The 16,120-nt window shown below is 53.8% G+C and overlaps 2 protein-coding genes across 2 annotated transcripts in view; one reads left to right on the top strand and one right to left on the bottom strand.

Annotated features, from left to right (window-relative positions):
- Positions 1–6,501, top strand: part of KCTD19 (potassium channel tetramerization domain containing 19) — a 28,763-nt gene extending 22,262 nt beyond the window's left edge. Inside the window, exons 8-16 of the mRNA XM_006180625.2 lie at positions 738–841; positions 1,327–1,469; positions 1,663–1,746; positions 2,018–2,132; positions 2,525–3,146; positions 4,353–4,544; positions 4,722–4,876; positions 5,220–5,321; positions 6,243–6,501. Coding sequence (XP_006180687.1) covers positions 738–841; positions 1,327–1,469; positions 1,663–1,746; positions 2,018–2,132; positions 2,525–3,146; positions 4,353–4,544; positions 4,722–4,876; positions 5,220–5,321; positions 6,243–6,356 — 1,631 coding nt within the window. The 3' untranslated portion in view covers positions 6,357–6,501. The remainder of the gene's footprint in view (positions 1–737; positions 842–1,326; positions 1,470–1,662; positions 1,747–2,017; positions 2,133–2,524; positions 3,147–4,352; positions 4,545–4,721; positions 4,877–5,219; positions 5,322–6,242) is intronic.
- Positions 6,502–6,632: 131 nt separating this feature from the next.
- Positions 6,633–15,688, bottom strand: PLEKHG4 (pleckstrin homology and RhoGEF domain containing G4). The gene is made up of 21 exons (XM_032486551.1): positions 15,645–15,688; positions 14,652–15,342; positions 14,389–14,484; positions 14,190–14,313; positions 14,008–14,101; positions 13,847–13,921; positions 13,652–13,768; positions 13,383–13,481; positions 13,141–13,289; positions 12,850–12,988; positions 12,644–12,760; positions 11,092–11,274; positions 10,334–10,836; positions 10,012–10,258; positions 9,210–9,299; positions 8,905–9,126; positions 8,643–8,813; positions 8,391–8,568; positions 7,875–7,991; positions 7,493–7,729; positions 6,633–7,405 (listed from the first exon to the last, which is right to left on the bottom strand). The coding sequence occupies exons 2-21, from the start codon at positions 15,139–15,141 to the stop codon at positions 7,239–7,241; spliced, it is 3,615 nt and encodes a 1,204-aa protein (XP_032342442.1). The 5' UTR covers positions 15,142–15,342; positions 15,645–15,688; the 3' UTR covers positions 6,633–7,238.
- Positions 15,689–16,120: the final 432 nt, after the last annotated feature.

The following is a 16,120-nucleotide window of genomic DNA, read 5'->3' as shown; positions in this document are numbered from 1 at the left end:
TAAGGGTACAGAAGTGAGCAAAACAGACCCAGTCCTTATCTTCATGGGGTTCACAATCTAATTATATACCTCTTACCTTTTGGTTATATAATCTAGTTATATACTCTTCACTCATTACAAAGTTCATTAGAAACTGGTTCAAATACCAGAACAAAGCCTATGTCTAGTCACCCCCAGGAAAAGGGTTATGAGTTAATCTTCCCAGAATAAAGCCTCATTCTCCAGACATGCCTCAAGGCTTGGTCTCTGCAGAAGTGACAGTAATTTGATGACAGGCTGGCTCTATATTTGCCAAACCATAAGCATAAACATACAGAGGGACTCCTAGTTCCAGTCTAAGTAGCCACATGGAAAATTACACTCAGGACACACTCAGCCAGAAATCAGAGACAGTTAGCAATATAGATAGAAAGGAACATCAGCCAAGCTTTCTTGAAAGAGGTGGGTTAGAGGAAGAGCAGCAGTGCTCTTGGTGTTGGTGGTCCTCCCCCAACCCAGAATCACCAGCTGAACCTCCAAGCTGCTGTTCCAAACCCCCTCACCACCCAGGAAACCTATGATGAGCTGTAGGGAAGGCCTGAGCAGCAGAGGTTGGTGTCAGGGATTTCTGCTGCTTCTCAGAGTAGGCAACAGAATATGATGAAAATATTGAGTCTTAACATGTAATACTTTACTAAATTCCCTACCTAGTTTCCCTTCTGGCCATGTGACATGTTTCCTCTCACTGGTTTCCTTAGATGAGGAGTGGACAGCAGAAATCACTGTGTACTCCCCCCAACAGATCATCAAAGTTTATGTTGGAAGCCACTGGTATGCAACTACCCTGAAGACCCTGCTGAAGGTACTGCTGGCCTATTGCTGCCTTCCTCACCCTTTGGCTTCTGCGGCTGAGCTGCTTTGGAACCTGTCACCTGACCCTCACACAGCCACCAGCACCTGCTTAGAGCAAAGACCTCCCCTACTCCATGCCCTAAGTGCTCTTACTGTTTGAGCAGCATGCTATGCTGGGAGGGCCTTCAGGAGTTTTGATAGGAAGGCCAGTCTGAGGGGCCTGGACCAAGCAGGAGGAAGGGTGGGGTTCCAAATGCCTCAAGAGAGTGGTCTAGGACCCAGCAAAACTTAAAGCAGAGACAATGTTCTTCTCCCTGGATGCTCTGTTCCTCAGTATGGCTCCTTGTGGCTGACAAGACAGGGAGATGGAAATCCCAAAGCCTCTGCTCTAGGAAGGTTGGGAAAATGAAGCAAGAGAAGGCCGACATGCTCCTTAATAAGGATGGAGCCCTTTAACCAGCAGACTAACGAGTCTGGATGTCCAATCCTTTGCAGTATCCAGAACTGCTGTCCAACCCTCAGAGAGTGTACTGGATCACATATGGACAGACCCTGCTGATCCACGGGGATGGCCAAATGTTCCGACACGTTCTCAACTTCCTGAGACTTGGAAAATTGTTTTTGCCATCTGAATTTAAGTAAGTGAAGGAAGGAAATCATATGATGAAACCCCATCCCTCTGCAACAAGGAAACTTAAGTTTGTAACCTTCAGGGAGGAGGATATATTATTTCCACCATGTGAACTGCTGTTCAAGGCACCAGCTCTGGAGACTTACACCCTCACCCACATTCCCACCCCAGATGCCAGTCTGACTTCTTGTCATTTGCAGGGAATGGCCCCTCTTCTGCCAGGAGGTGGAGGAATACCACATTCCATCTCTCTCAGAAGCCCTTGTCCAATGTGAGGCATACAAGTAAGGAAACTGCTCCTGACACCATTTTCTAAAGTTTGGGCCTTTATATTCTTCTTGGGAATCCTGTCCTAAGTCCCACCTCCCAGTAGGACCTGTTCTCCTTAGGGTTAAGGGGGTGGAGCAGGCCCAGGATTGGCCAGTGACGAAAATAAAACCTTTAAAGCCCCTTTCTCCCCTGCTGTTTACAGTTAACTCCCAACCAAAGGGCAGACCTGGTCAGTGGACTAGTGGAAGCTTCTGCTCACTAACCAAACCCTCTTGGAGTCTGCAGGTCATGGATCCAGGAAAAAGAATCTGAAAATGAAGAAGCTTTTCCCATCAGAAGGCTACATGTGGTGACGGAAGGGCCAGGGTCACTGGTGGAGTTCAGTAGAGATGCCAAAGAAGTAAGTCCCAGCCTTCTTTGGTTTGGTGGTGTGTTGAAAGAGCACCAGCACAGGCCTCAGGGGCAGGCCCCAGTGCTGAGGCATGACAAAATGAAAGAGCAGGGCCTGCATGGCTCCTAGCACAGTGACTAGTTTCTGAACCTGGAGGGAGACACAAGGGACGTGCTGGCTGCATGTGGCCTCAGATGCTAAGTCCCTTTTGAGAGAGAGAGGCTCCTAGGCTGGTACCATCCCTACTCATACTGAGCAAAGCTCAAATGGCTGAACTCTGGGTGGGGGGGATTGTTCCAGGTAAGCAAGTGAAGTCTTGGAGACCCAGCTTATTAGATCTTGGGTGAGGCTTCAGTGTGGAAACACAACATGCCCAGAGCTCCTGTGCCCTCCCTCCCCAGAACACAGCCTGCACACCTATGGAATTCCAAGACTGCAATGACAGGACTTCATGGAACAAGGCCAAGGGAACCTTGGCCAGGTCCAGCCATATGGAGGAGGCTGAGCAGTACTCCCAGACAATCCAGGTTTCCTTATGCCAAGGTGCCAAGAGGGCGGGCAATCCCAGCACATCCTCACACTGTCCTGGCCTATGTGCCAACCCTCAACACGGGGGCACCCACCCTGAGAGTCCTCCCAAGAAGAAGTGCACCACAGTCAACCTCACACAGAAATCTGAAACCAAAGACCCTCCTGTCACCCCCATGCAAAAACTCATCTCCCTGGTGAGAGAATGGGACATGGTCAATTGTAAACAGTGGGAATTTCAGCCACTGCCAGCCCCCCAGAGCAGCTCCTTGGAGGAGGTCACCCTGCAGCTCCCCTCAGGAAGTGAGGCTATTTCCCAGCCCAGCACCTCAGCTTCCTGGAAAGGCCATTCCACAGCCTCAGAGAAGGATGCAGGCCCACAGGCAGGGGCTGGAGCCAAAGACAAGGAGCCAGAACCAACCTTTAAGCCATACTTCCCCATGAAAAGGGCTATCACCCTGAAGGACTGGGGAAAGCAGAGGCCAAAGGAGAGAGGTGAGTCCTGTCCCATCTTTGACCTAAGTCGCATTTACAACAGAGGCAAACCGTGGCCAAGACCACAGAGTTAATTAGTGACTAAGAGGGACTAGAACCCTGCACTCACTGATGCCATGCAGAAGACATAGGAATGACTGGCACACTGGCATGGCTTGGCAGCTTGAGAGAGGTGCCTATAAAGTGATAGCAGCACAAAAGAGGCTGGGGGCTGAGGAGTCAGCAGGGGAAGGAATAAGAAGCCTTAGGTGCTGGTGGAAACACATCTGGAGGCCAGGATTCACATGAAGTGATGGGAGATAAGGCTGAAGACAAGGAATCAGGACAGGTCTCGTGGGTCAAATTCAGGACCTAGATACTTTGTTCTGATCCTAAGGGGGAATGGACAGCCACTGAAGAATTCTAAACAAGGGAGCAAGCAGTCAGGTGTGCATTTAGAAAGCCTGCTCCAGGGGCAGAGGAAATACAGCAGAAGGAGGGTAAGTGTTAGAAGTGCTGAAGTCATTCTAGGTGAAACAGGCTAGGCAGTTGAAGGAAGCAGGACAGGATAAAGCCAATGAGGGGGCAGGTTTCTGGCAGGTGATTGTAACCAGGTGGACGGTTACTGAGGTGGGATGAAAAAGAGGAGGGAGGGTTTGTGTGTATGTGTATGTGTGTGTGTATGTGTGTAGGTGCAGAGTGGCCCAGGGAAGTGAACTAACTGTTAATGACAGTTTCCTCTGCTCCCTCAGAGTCCTTCCTATAGTATTCTGTCACTTTCCCTTTTTGTGACTCAGGCCCTGCTTAGAGGGGCCTTCTTGGGCCCTGCCTGTGAACCCCAAGTAGGTCTATCAAGCATACTCTTCAAAGTGAACATGCATCAAGGATTCCCCCAAAAAGGTCCTCTTATAATTTGACAAAGATTTCCAAGCCCCTGCTGGGTTGTTATCAGCTCTATTTAATACCACTCCTAGCTCAACAGGAATAGGAATTTGGAAAGTTCTTGGATTGCTGAAGTGTAGGATTTGGCTTGCAATGATTTCAGGTCAGTGAGGAGAGAAGACCAGGACAGGCCCCTGCCAGGCCAGGGTGCCACTTCCAAGAAGGTGGAGACAACAACCGCTAGAAGACTAGTGACTACTGTAGTGGTCTGTTGCCAGAGGTCTCCTCCCTGCTTGGGCTCTGAAGTGGCTTAAGAAGAACCCTCTCCCTATGTTGTTTTCACAGAAAGCCCTGCCCCTGAGCAGTCTCTGCCTGAGGCCAGTGAGGTGGACAGCATAGGGGTCATCCTCAAAGTGACCCACCCCCCGGTGGTGGGTAGCGATGGCTCCTGCATGTTCTTTGAGGACAGCATCATCTACACCACACAGATGGACAACCTCAGGCACATGTTGCCTACAGCCAGCCCCCAGCCCCGAGGTGAGGTTCTGGAGCCACACCTGATCCTGTGTTTTCTTATAGAGATGCCTGAGCCCCCATCCAGGGTACCTCATGGATGTAGTCTGCCATGGAAGCCCTGCACCTCTCCCCTTACTCCAGGCTGGCTCCAAGGACCTAGTCATGGCAGATGTGGCCACCCTACTCTCTTCTCTACAGAGGTGATATTCTTGAGCTTCTCTCTGTCCTGGGAAGAGATGTTTTATGCACAGAAATGTCACCGATTCCTGACTGACATCATTCTGGATTCCATCAGGCAAAAGGACCCCAAAGTCATCACAGCCAAGATGGTCTCCCTAGCCAACCAGTTGTGGGTACGTGTGATAGGCCCCAGCCCGTTCTTTCTCTGCTGTCCCCTTGCCTCCACAACAAGAGGCAAGGCCAGAGGAAGCAAGCCAAGGTCGGGGGGAGGAAGAGTAAAGAGAACCAGGTCAGGGGCAGAAGGGTGGCAAGTAGGGCAATGACAGGAAGACAGGGCAGCAGCAACTGGACTGAGCCTTAGCCAAGAGGCAGTTTGAAATGACAGTATCTCCAGACCCCTAAGGCTCCTGCAGGCCCAGGGAAGCCCCTGCTCTGAATCCCACTCTGAGAGGCTGGGAGCAAATGTGTGTCAGACAGCTGCCCCCAGCCCTGCCTGATCATGGGCTCTTCCGGCAGACCCTGCACATCAGCCCCAAGCAGTTTGTGGTGGATTTGCTCTCCATCACTGGCTTCAAGGATGACCGGCACACCCAGGAACACCTGTACAGTTGGGTGGAGGTGAGGGCCACTTTCACCCCACTGGTAATGCCGACCTTCTGGATGCTTCAGATGGGCACTGTCTTGCTGCATGAGAGCCAGGCCAGTGCTGCCCAGAAGGCGAGACAAGGCAACAAGACCTCTAGTCCCTTGTCCCCGGGAAGGAGTAATAGTGGCTCAAATTACCAATCCAGAGTGGTCAAAAAGCAATATTCAGGCCACTGGTTTTTGTAGTATTCCTCCAATGATACCAATTTAACCTTCATCACTAACAACCCTGGCCCTGCTCAGGGAAGCATATCATACGAGCTCAAAGTTTTAGGGTGCTGAAATCAGAGAAACTATTGGGAATCAGACATTTTCAATGAGTAATACCAACTTTGCCTACTTAGCCATGATGTCATTACTTTCATACATTTCTTTTATAAGTAAGTTGTTTTAAAGCAGTCTTTACAAAGAAAATGTTCAATGAGGGTAAAGGAATGACCCAGTTTTTTGTTTCTGTTTTCTGATTCCTTAAAATAATTTTAGGATTCAGATTTTAAACACTATAGGTGAAAAAGATTTAGCTACTTTCTCATTAATCTAGTATTGCTGTAATCGAGTGATTATAACACCTTTTATAACAACTTGATAACGCCAAAATCACGAGCCTCTGCCTAGTCTACTGATTAGAAAGGTGAAGTCAGCATCTACAACCAGGAAGTAGAAAACCAGTGGCAGAAAACATGCATTTTTGACCCTCTGGTCATTGTGCTCTATTCCCTGGTAGTCACTCCTAGCCACAGGCCTGTAAGATACCTTTAGGCAGAACTGAGCCCTAGAGCATTAGCTGGCCTTGTCCTGTCCCTCCCCCCACCCAGATGGGAGGACCCTGTCCACATAAACCTAGAGTAGGCAACCAGCCAGGAAATCAGGGATAAGACCAGTCTTTCCTTCCAGCTCACGCTGCCTTTCGCCAGGAAATATGGCCGCTGTGTGGACCTGCTCATCCAGAGGGGCCTGTCTAAGTCTGTTTCTTACTCTATCCTGAGCAAGTACTTACAAGAGGGCTAAGGTGCCCAGAGATGCTGTCCCCACATATGCCCCACCCCACTGACAAGGTTCATTTCAACTGGGGACGTCCCCAGAATGCATGTGCCCATTCGAGGGTGAGTGTCAGTCTATTTTTTATTATAAACAAATAAAGAATAAATCACAAGTCAAGGCCTTAGTCTTTCTCTCTGAGACACTAAAGACTTTACAATGAGTGAAATAATTTTAGTTAACTTAACTGAAAGCTATTCCAAAGGCAATGAGTCAATATAACCAAAGTGACCCAGGAAAGAAGGGGATGGGCCATGGGAGCCAGGGCAGGAAAGAGTACAATAGGGATAAGCTTGCTCCTAAGTTTGGGGAGCCTGGCTTTGACATCAGGTACTGGGAAGCAGTGGCTACCCACCTGTGCTCCTCCTGACTTGGGGTAGCCCAGTCACTACCAGAGCCACATGATGCCCCACCAGCCTAAAGCATGGAAACAAATATCTACCCTTTGTTCTGGGTGGGAGCAATGGCGGGGGGAAGCTGGAGATGGGGGCAGAAGAAGGGGTCACAGGGCCAGGAAACCAGGATCAGGGTGCTCATTCAGGTTCTGCAGCCAGCATTCCCTGGAGCTGTCCCTGCCAGTCTGTCCAATGGGCACAGACATCAGAAAGAGTAGTCAAAACGGCTGTGCATGTAGGCTGGAGGCAACCCAGGTGCCAGCCATGGCCTGGTCATAGCAGATCCCGTCCAAGAGAGGTGATGTTCCTTGGATCTAGAGGCTGCTAGATCCACTGCCCACCTCAATTCCAGGTTCAGACCTGCAGGGCCAAGCTAAGCATGAACACCTATTTCCCCAGCTTGGGGTCCAGGTGGGGTGTCTGAAGAATGGCTGTGACCCATCACCCCCATCTCCACCTAAAGGCAAGGCATCCATAGGCCCAGGCAGCACTGAGGAAGGGCTAGTGGGTATAAGGCAAAATGGCACTCACTGCCCAGGGCCTGTCCTGACATGCAGCTGCTGTCTGAGCCACTGGAGCCACTGGCTGACAGGCACTGGGATGAGACCTCGGAGTCCTCAGGAGCTAGGAAGGGAGACTGGGTGAGCTGTCAGCACACAAGGCCCAGACCCCAAGCCACACCCTCCTGCCTTTGGTCAAACCCAGGCCTACTCAAATACGGCTGGCTGTCCAGTTCAGCTTCAGCCTCCAGTACTGCTTCCTCTGGGAAGTTGGTGGAATACAGAGGCCAGCCTAAACCCAGAAGAGCTGGATCTCTGTACAAATGCAGGTTGAGGGACCCCAGTACAGAAGAAGAGGCAGGGTCTCCAGGAAGGGAACTCGAGGCCCCCAGGTAGGAGCTGTCATAGTCAAATGGAGCCACGGCAATGGAGGCCCGAGAACGAACTTCTGCATGAGAAAGAAGGTCAGGTTGGGACAGGCCGGAGTCCAGCTGGGCCAAGGTCCCGAGAGCAGCACAGGCTAAGGCTGACAAAGGTCCACGTTGCCTCCTGTGCAGCTCTCCTCATTCCACCCACCACAGCCTGCCTGCTACCTCGGCACTTCAGGATATAGTTGATGGTGCGGTCATTGATAGCTTCTTTGCTGGGGATGATGTCCCGGAAGGCCTTGTTCCCCACGCCCATGGACACCATCTCAGCCATGCGCACCTCTGGGTGGAGAGTGGACATCTGGGCATCAGCAAGTTGGTCCTTTATCTACCCCTTCCCTTATAAGACTCTCCTGTACGGCCATACCCAGCAGACCGTTCTGTGCACTGAGCCTTTCTGGTGCCAGGCTCTCTCCTTGCAACAATCCTGTAGACAGGTGTCATAATTCCTCTTTTAAAGACGAGGCTTCTGACAGAGATCAATACTGTCTCCACAGTTTGAGACAGTGACAGCAGGACTGCCTGACTTTGGAGTTCTTTCCCCCGCACTGGATGTTGCTGACAGACCTTTCCTCCACTCCCGAGTGTTTCCAGGTCCCTAGACCCTCCCTGGCGCCCCTCTGGGACAATATAAGCTCTCCAAGGAGGGAAATGTAGGGTGAAACAGGGGCAGGGACCCACCCTTGTTGTGGACAGCCTGCCTCCAGAGCAGGCGGGAGATGTCAGCTGTCCAAGCTTGCTTGGTGGCCAAGCTGGCAGCTTGTAGCACAAAGGTGTCCCTGGCCTTGCGGCGGCGGAACCAGATCTCAAAGCGCAGGTTGCTATCCCCACAGCACTCAGTGAGGCCAAGGTCTGTCATCTGTGTGTCCAGGAGAGGGGCTTGGTGAGGCACTGGGGGTGCAGTGGGCACAAGGTAGGGTCAGGTGGGCCTACCTTGAAGGAGCGCTTGTAGGCAAATGTGTCTATGCCTGTGGGTCCTCGTCGAGGCTTGCTGAAGAGCAGCAGCTCCTCAAAGAGAAAAATGCGACGCAGGCACTTGTGGCGCCCAGTGCGCACCGTGAACTCATCCTGTCGTACCAACTGCCCCTGTTCCTTGAGGTTGACCTGCCAAGTTGGGACCCAGTGGGTGCCCAGCCTCTTCTGCCCCCTCCCTTCACACCTACTTCCCCTGTCCACTGCAGCTGGGACAACTCACATCACAACCCTGGATGGCATCCATGGCTAGCAAGTCATTGCCATGTCGCAGCTGGAAACGCACAAGGCTCTGGGCAGCCTGCAGGGCACTTAGCTCCTGCATGGATTCCCCACAGGCCCGTGCCAGCTCCTGTAGCAGCAATGCATACTTGCTCATGCGCTGGATGGGCTTCAGCAGGTAGGAGGCCAAGTCCAGGTGGTCCCCCAGCGCTTGCTGCTTGTTCTGCCAGGTTCACAGGAGACTGTCAGGGGGCTTCACGTTACTTGCTCCATCCTCTCTCCCACTACAGTCTGAGGCTCACCTACCTTGAAGAAGGCATAGCCACAGCTGGTCATCAGGGCATCAGAGCGTGGTTTATTCTTGCTGTAGAGTGCGTACAGACCAAACTGCACCCTCTGCAAAAATTTACAGCTCAGCCTGGTGCAAAGGAGCCAGCATCCAATGTCTGGCCCCCTCGGGCCAGAGCACTCAGTTTGGAAGGGCCAGTGCCAACAGACAGGTCCCAGGGAGGCCTCCCCGCTGCAGATCTAATCTGCCCTGCTTTCAATAAGGGGTGATGTGGCAAAACAGGCACTGTACAGGGAAGGGCTTGCCCACGGGCCCTCTGGAGAAAAACTGCATACAGCTCTGTTCCTCCCGCAGTTTTGAGAACAATGCCTTGGTCTCACCTAGCCTTGGACGACTACTACTTCCCTTGCTCACGATACTAAGCCACACTAATCTATCTCTTCCTTGACCACTGGGCCTCTTTCTTGCCTAGGGCTCTGCATTTGATCTCCCCTCTGAATGGAATGCTGACTCCGGCCCCTCGCTCTGGCCTCAGCTCAAACATTAGCTCCTCAAAGAGGCCTCTCTCACTGCTCTCTGCAAAGGGGATACCCCTGCTCTGCCACTAACTCACAATCATCTACCTATCCTGGTTTTTTCCCTCCTAACCCCAATTACAATCTGGAATTATTTTTCTCACTTTTATGTCTCTTCTACTAAACTAAAAGTACCCTGAAGGACAGGAACCTGTTGGTCCCACTCATAGCTGTATTCATCATAGGGCCTGGCATCAAAAATGTGCCTAACAGCTCTTTGTTGAGTGTGGCCTGTGGGGCTTACATGGCGCAAGAAGGCATAGGCCACCCGGGGTGGGTGCTGGGTACAGGCCTCCAGCTCACGCAAGAAGAAATGGCAGTGGAAGTCCCGCAGCTTCTCCAGGTTGCCAAAGAGGTGGGCGCGCTGACCACGAAGGCCCTGGGGCACATCAGGGCGATCCAGCTCAGGGAAGTAGTTCTCCATGGTGTAGTTAAGAGCACGGACGTACTCCCGCTCTGTAGTCACCATCTCCGCCAGCACTAGCTGGAGCCTACCAGGTAGGTGGAGTCAGGACCCAAGACATTTGTCTCGTCACTACCCTCCCCACCCTGCCCACTGCCTGTACCTGTTAAGGCTCCTATGGTCAGAGCTGCCTTTTGGAGGCACGGTGGGGCATGACCCTCGCTGGGCACCACCTCCAGTCTCTGGTCTGTGGCAGGCAGCCACAATGGCCTCACAGTGGCAGTGGTGGGCAGATTCTCTGAGAGACAGTCCCAGATTCCGATCAAGGCTGTATGCCTTCCTCAGGGGAGAGGGGGCAGATACAGCCGAAACCCGGCTGACACGAAGGTCAGCTGTGCTACTCATCGGTGGTAGCTTCAGAGCAGCCTCTAGCTTCTGGTCCAGGGCCAGCCAGGTGTCCTGGCATCGTGCCCAGGCCCAGCGGCACTCTTGGCGGATGCCCTCAGATCCCAGCCCTGTGGCTAGAGCCCACATCTTTCGGAAGTGGGCAAGAGGCAAGTCAGGGTACTCGGTCCAATGCAGCTGCAGCCGTTGCAGCACAACCCTTGGGCGCTCCTGTTCCAGCTCTGCCAGCACCCGCTGCCCCTCCTCAGCCCATGTCGAGGTCTGCAACACCAAGGTCAGACAGGCGCTAAAGAAGGATTCCACTAAGACTGCCAAGCCCTCTGCTCTACCCACCCTCCACCCCCACAGAATGCTGGCCCCAGGCTGCATCCCCAGTGGCAGGATTTTGGGGTCAGACTAAAGACAAGGACAGAAAATAGGCAAGATATCCAGCAAAGCTCAGACTGTGTTAGAGCAGAACAGGCACCCCTCTGGCCTCACTGACCACCTGGAGCTAGGGATGGGGCCCTCACCCACCTGTTTGAAGTACTGCAAAAGACTCTCAGCATCTGCTAGCTGCTGCCGCCGGTGGGCCAAAGCCCTAGAGAAGTCAGTCAGTTGGGCTTGCAGGGTGAGAAAGCGGGCCCCAGAGGGACCCAGTTCAGCCACATCCCAGCCAACTAGTGGCTGCAGAAATTTCTCCCCTCGCCTGACCTGCTCCTAGAGACAGAAACTGGGCTCAGCAGGTCCAGGTCTTGTAGTCTAGTTCCTGGAACCCAGGTCTTTTCCACGGATGTCTACATGTCATCATCAAGACTCTCCTCTGATTAAAGACCTTCCTTCCACCTCCCACCCATTACTGTCTCTCTCTGTGCCCCTCTCTGCAGTCAAATTTTCTGGAGAAATTGTTATTCTCATCACTGCTTTTTAACCTCAACTCCACTTCCATCCCCATCCCTAGCATTGCTCAGACCTCCTCTGACTCTACCACTCAGCAGTACCCAACCCTCTCTCCCCCAGCTACGGTGATCCCTCCCCACTCTCCTGTTTCTCCTTGGCTTTCTCTGGCGCTTCCTCTTCCTGCTCCCCAATCCTTACCGGGGCTGTTAAACGCTGGTGCCCCTGAAGACAGTCCACTCTCTCTTGCATGACCACACTTAAAATACCATCCACACGCCCACAACCACCAAGTGACCCTCTACATTCAGATCTCTTCTCTGAGCTCCCTCTCATTCCCTCATGGTCATTCCCAAAGCACACCCAAGACTGGATTGATAAATACCCCGCCCCCAGAAGAACCCTCTCTCAGGGAACAGTACCTATCCATCTTTGCAACCTCCTTCTCTCTTATCCTCTCATATGTATCCACCAAAGAATCTCATCAATTTCTCAAATCCACCTCCTCTGCCACCATCCTGGCCAGAGCAAGCCTTACTCCCACCTGGACCACTTCAGTTGCCTCTTCAATGGACTCTTCATGTCCATCCTCCAAGTCACTGTACTCAGAAACTAAGGTAATCTTCCTAGAACATAGTTCTGATTATATGACTTTCCTGATTAAATTGTACACTAGTATAAGGCCCAGCAATCTGGCCACTGACCGCTTTTCCAGCCCCATTTTATCTCATTTCACCCCACTCTCCCTCCCTCTACTACCCTGAATTTCATCCTATCCTTCTTATTGTTCCTCAAGCAAGTCATACTCTCTCCTCTCACATGATTTTTTCACATACTTTTGCTCCTCAGTCTTACGGTTTCTTACCCCTAACCCTCCTCTGCCTGGTTAACCCTAACCTATTCTTCAGTTCTCAGCTCAAAATTCACTATCTCAAGAAAGTTTGCCCAACACCCCTCCTGGGTCAGGACTTTATTACACACTTGAGTAGAATCACCTGTGTTGCTCCTCTCCAGAGCTTTTACCTGGGAAAAACACACATACATGATTTTGAATCTTTGACTACAACTGACCTTTCTGCTGGACGGTAAATTCCAAGATAGCGAAGGATAGATTTGCCTTCACCCACTCTGCATTCCTAGTCCCTGGAAAAGTGCCCTAATACCTACACAATGAACAAGTGACCAAACTCACCTGGGCAACCTGGTCCAGCTCCTGAAAAGGGCCTTGGGCCTGGAGCAGCATGTCCAGTGAGGGCTCCCTTGGCTCCTCAAGTGCTGGCCAGCCCACCTGCTGTAGCCACACTTCAATCTGGAGGAGCACAAGCAGGGAAAGGAGAGCTGCTGTAGGGATGATGCTTGAGATTAGAGATGAGGCCCATCTGGGCAGATAGTTCCCACCTGGTGCAGCCTGCCCTCTTCGGCCTCCAACATCTGGACCAACTCCAGTGCTTGTACTCGCCGGTTACTCTGCAGGGTCAGTTGGTGCAACAATCCATCCACGCGACCATACAGCTCCTCAACCTCATCCACAGCTGGCCTGGTACATGGAATATGTCCTAGAACCCCTGCCAGGTGCTTTTTCTCCACTCCACCCTGTGCTGGGACCACAATCCTGCTGGTTCTGAGCCAGCCAGCTCAGTCCTTTGCATGGGATATGATGGGCTGGGCAAGATCTGGGCATGCACCTACCTGTAGTCTGGGCTCAGGGTCACCTCTGGGACCTCTTGCTTCAGCCATGCCAAGTCCAAGGCCCCCTGGCATTGTAGCCATGCCAGCTGTGGCGAGTCTAGCACATGCTGCATCAGGACCCGTGCCTGCTGTAGCAGCCGGGTGACTTCCTGTGATTAAGGGCAACAGGCAGTGGTGGTGCACATGGGAGAAGTGGAGGGAGACAGGGAACATTCTGGGAAGTGTTGAGAGGGAATACTCACCCCAGACTCCATGGGCTGGGGTACAGCCTTCATGCTCTCAATGGCCCCCTGGAGCAAGGCACAAACTACCTGGCAGCTCTGCATTAGGGCTTCCAGACGCTGTGAGCAGAGGCAGGCGTGACCAGGGCAGTACACAGTGCTGGTCCCAAGCATTTTAGATCCCAGACCACTGCAGCCAGCTTTGCACTGCTCAAGCCATCCCAGGAGAGGCTCCTCTGCCGCCCAGACTGCCTACCTATCCACCCTATGCTCTACCCAGTGGCACTGACCATCCGGAAGTCCAGCCAGGTCTGGTGACAGTAAGGCAGGCCTCCTCCCAGTGAAGTGGGCAATCCTGAGGTGGAAATGTGGGTCAACAGGCTCTGATGAGACGACAGCTGCTTTAACTGCAGAAAAAAGAGTGTAGTGACACAGGCCTGGTGGGGAAGCGCCCCACCTCCACCCTGGCCAAAATGACTCAGTACCTGCAGCCCTGAAGGCGCCTCCTCAGGCATCTTTCCTACCAGTAGTACCTGGTGCACTGACCCTGGGGCTGCTTCCTGCAAGGAATCTGAGCTTAGCCCTGCCCCCAACCCTATACAAAAGGAATGATTGGGGGAAGGGGGAGCTACAATCCTGTACTCACTTGCAGTTGGCTGAGCCCCCAGAAGAGGGAAGAGCTCGGGGAACAAATTCGAGCGTCTACTAGCACAGTCAGTCCCAGTGCCTGTACTTTGGGCCTAAAGGGGAAGACTCCGTTCAGCATCTATTTTCCCAGCCCTGCCATTTCCTAGCTCAGGCTCTGTCCCCCAACCTCCTCCCTGCAACCTGGGGATGTTTTGCAGGTAGAGCAGGAGGCGGATGAGTTCATGGCTGCTACCCTTGGGGTGAAGCCAGGCCGAGTTATGGGCACACAGAAGCAGCACTGCCCGGCCTTCTATATCCCGAGTCCCTGTGGGGAGAAAACAGTGAACACCTTCACAATCAAGTCAGCCCACCTCCACCACCCCTAGTCACTCCCCTCTACCTGGCATGGCAGCCATGCCACTGGCAAGCAGCTCCCAGGCAAGGTCTTGGGCCAGGAGGTAGTCAGTGGGCTTAGGGAGCCTGGATCCTCTGGGGTCTTGGGAAGGAAAATGGCTTGGGTCTACATTGGGCCACATACCCAGAGACCCCTACCTGGACCTAGGCTTTAGCCTGAATATGGTCAAGAGTCCTCCCCAAGTCTTGGTATCCATCTCCAGGCACTCTCTCTCCCTTTCAAGACTTCCCTGGCCCAGCCTTTCTTACCTGCCTCCAGTAGCTCTGACGACGTCTCAGATAAAAAGTCTCCAAGGTCCACAGGGTCGCTGTCCAACCCCACAGGATCCAAACAAAATGAGTCCCCTGCCAAGCCTCCCCCTTGTCTGTCATTTTCACCCTGTGCCAGATGGAGGTTTGAGGACACTGGGTAAAGGAGGATCTCCACTCCAGAGGGGGCTGGTTCCTCCCTCTGGACTGAGGAGCCTCCTAATGTGCCTCTCTGGCCATCCCCTGACCCATCTGCAGCCATCTGTTCTTGGAGTGATTGAAGTTCACCAGGCAAAGGGTTGCCCTGTAGCCCTTCACCCTGGGCTGCCCCTGCTGGTGGTCTTGGAGGACTGGGGTCTTTAACCTGCATCTGGGGAGTAGGTTCCCCCTCACCCCAGGCATCTCTGAAACTGCACACAGCAAACCTCCAGTCAGTAGCATGGCCCTGGGAGTCTGGGGACTCATCCCCATCTTCCAGGGGCCCTTCCATCACCCTCCCCTTAAGGGTGGGCCTGCTCTGGTCAAGTGGGAGAGGGGCTAAGCCCACAGTGTGAACTGAGGCCTCAGTTCACCCAGGAAACGGATTGAAGATGGTCGGGTAGGGCTCGGCGGAAAACACAGGCAGAAGGCACTAGGCAGCAGGAGGTGCCAGTCTTGGTACCCACACAGGCAGAGGAAATGCAGTTCAGGCCTAAGGAGAGGGAAGAACGGCAGGGGTCCGCATTCCGCTCAGGGCCCACAGGTCTGCACTCACACGGGCCTTCGCTGAGTCCGCCCCACACTCGGACGCTCATCAGCCGCCATGCTGGGCGGGCCTGCGCGGGTGGGACGCTCACGGCGTGGGCGGGGCGCCTCCTCGTGCTCTTGCTCAAGCAGGCCCAGCCTGGCCCTGGCCTCGAGCAGGGGTTTCACGCACCCGCTCTCTTTCCCGCCCGCCCGCCAGCCCGCCAGCTATGCTCATGCACCCAGGACGCGCCGAGGGCAATCGCTAACCTGGCAGTCCGCACAACCAGAGTCCTCGAATGTACCACAGCGCCGCCTCGACGGCGGGTACGGCACGCCGCTTGGCGTCGACGGGCACCGCCTCCTGGCCGCAGGGGCGGGAACGAGAGTTGCAGAGGACGCCGCGCTGCCCCCTGGGGGCCGGAGGACGGAGCCACAGCCCACCCTGCCAGGCGGGACGGCAGCCGCCAGGGCCAGGGGGGAAAGCGCAGAAGCGCGGGCCCTCGGAGCACCTCTGCCCGCCGCCCCCTCACCCCACCTTGGGCCTGGACGGCTTGGCTTCACCCCTGCCCTCAGGCCCAGCTGACTGACTCGGCTTCTCGGTCCGCCGGCAGGGGAAGCGACCACCTTGCCACCTCGCCCGCTCTCCAGGCGTGCCAAGCACGCCGGAAGCGCTTCTCGGTTGGGGAAGGCGGCGTAAGCGCGCAAGGGTGAGTGAGCGTGGGGGTCCGCCTTGGGGTGGAGGA

The sequence above is a fragment of the Camelus ferus genome, chromosome 9 (assembly GCF_009834535.1).
Source record: "Camelus ferus isolate YT-003-E chromosome 9, BCGSAC_Cfer_1.0, whole genome shotgun sequence".
NCBI lineage: Eukaryota > Metazoa > Chordata > Mammalia > Artiodactyla > Camelidae > Camelus > Camelus ferus.
This window is presented reverse-complemented; position numbering and strand designations above follow the sequence as displayed.

Bases quoted from the DNA above. Each gene is read 5' to 3' on its own strand.
- PLEKHG4 (XM_032486551.1), bottom strand. From the start codon at position 15,141: ATGGAAGGGCCCCTGGAAGATGGGGATGAGTCCCCAGACTCCCAGGGC. The intron at 10,259-10,333 runs GTACAGGCAGTG...CCTACCTGGTAG, and splicing joins GACCATAGGAGCCTTAACAG to GCTCCAGCTAGTGCTGGCGG. The intron at 9,127-9,209 runs GTAGGTGAGCCT...TGAACCTGGCAG, and splicing joins GTGGCTATGCCTTCTTCAAG to AACAAGCAGCAAGCGCTGGG.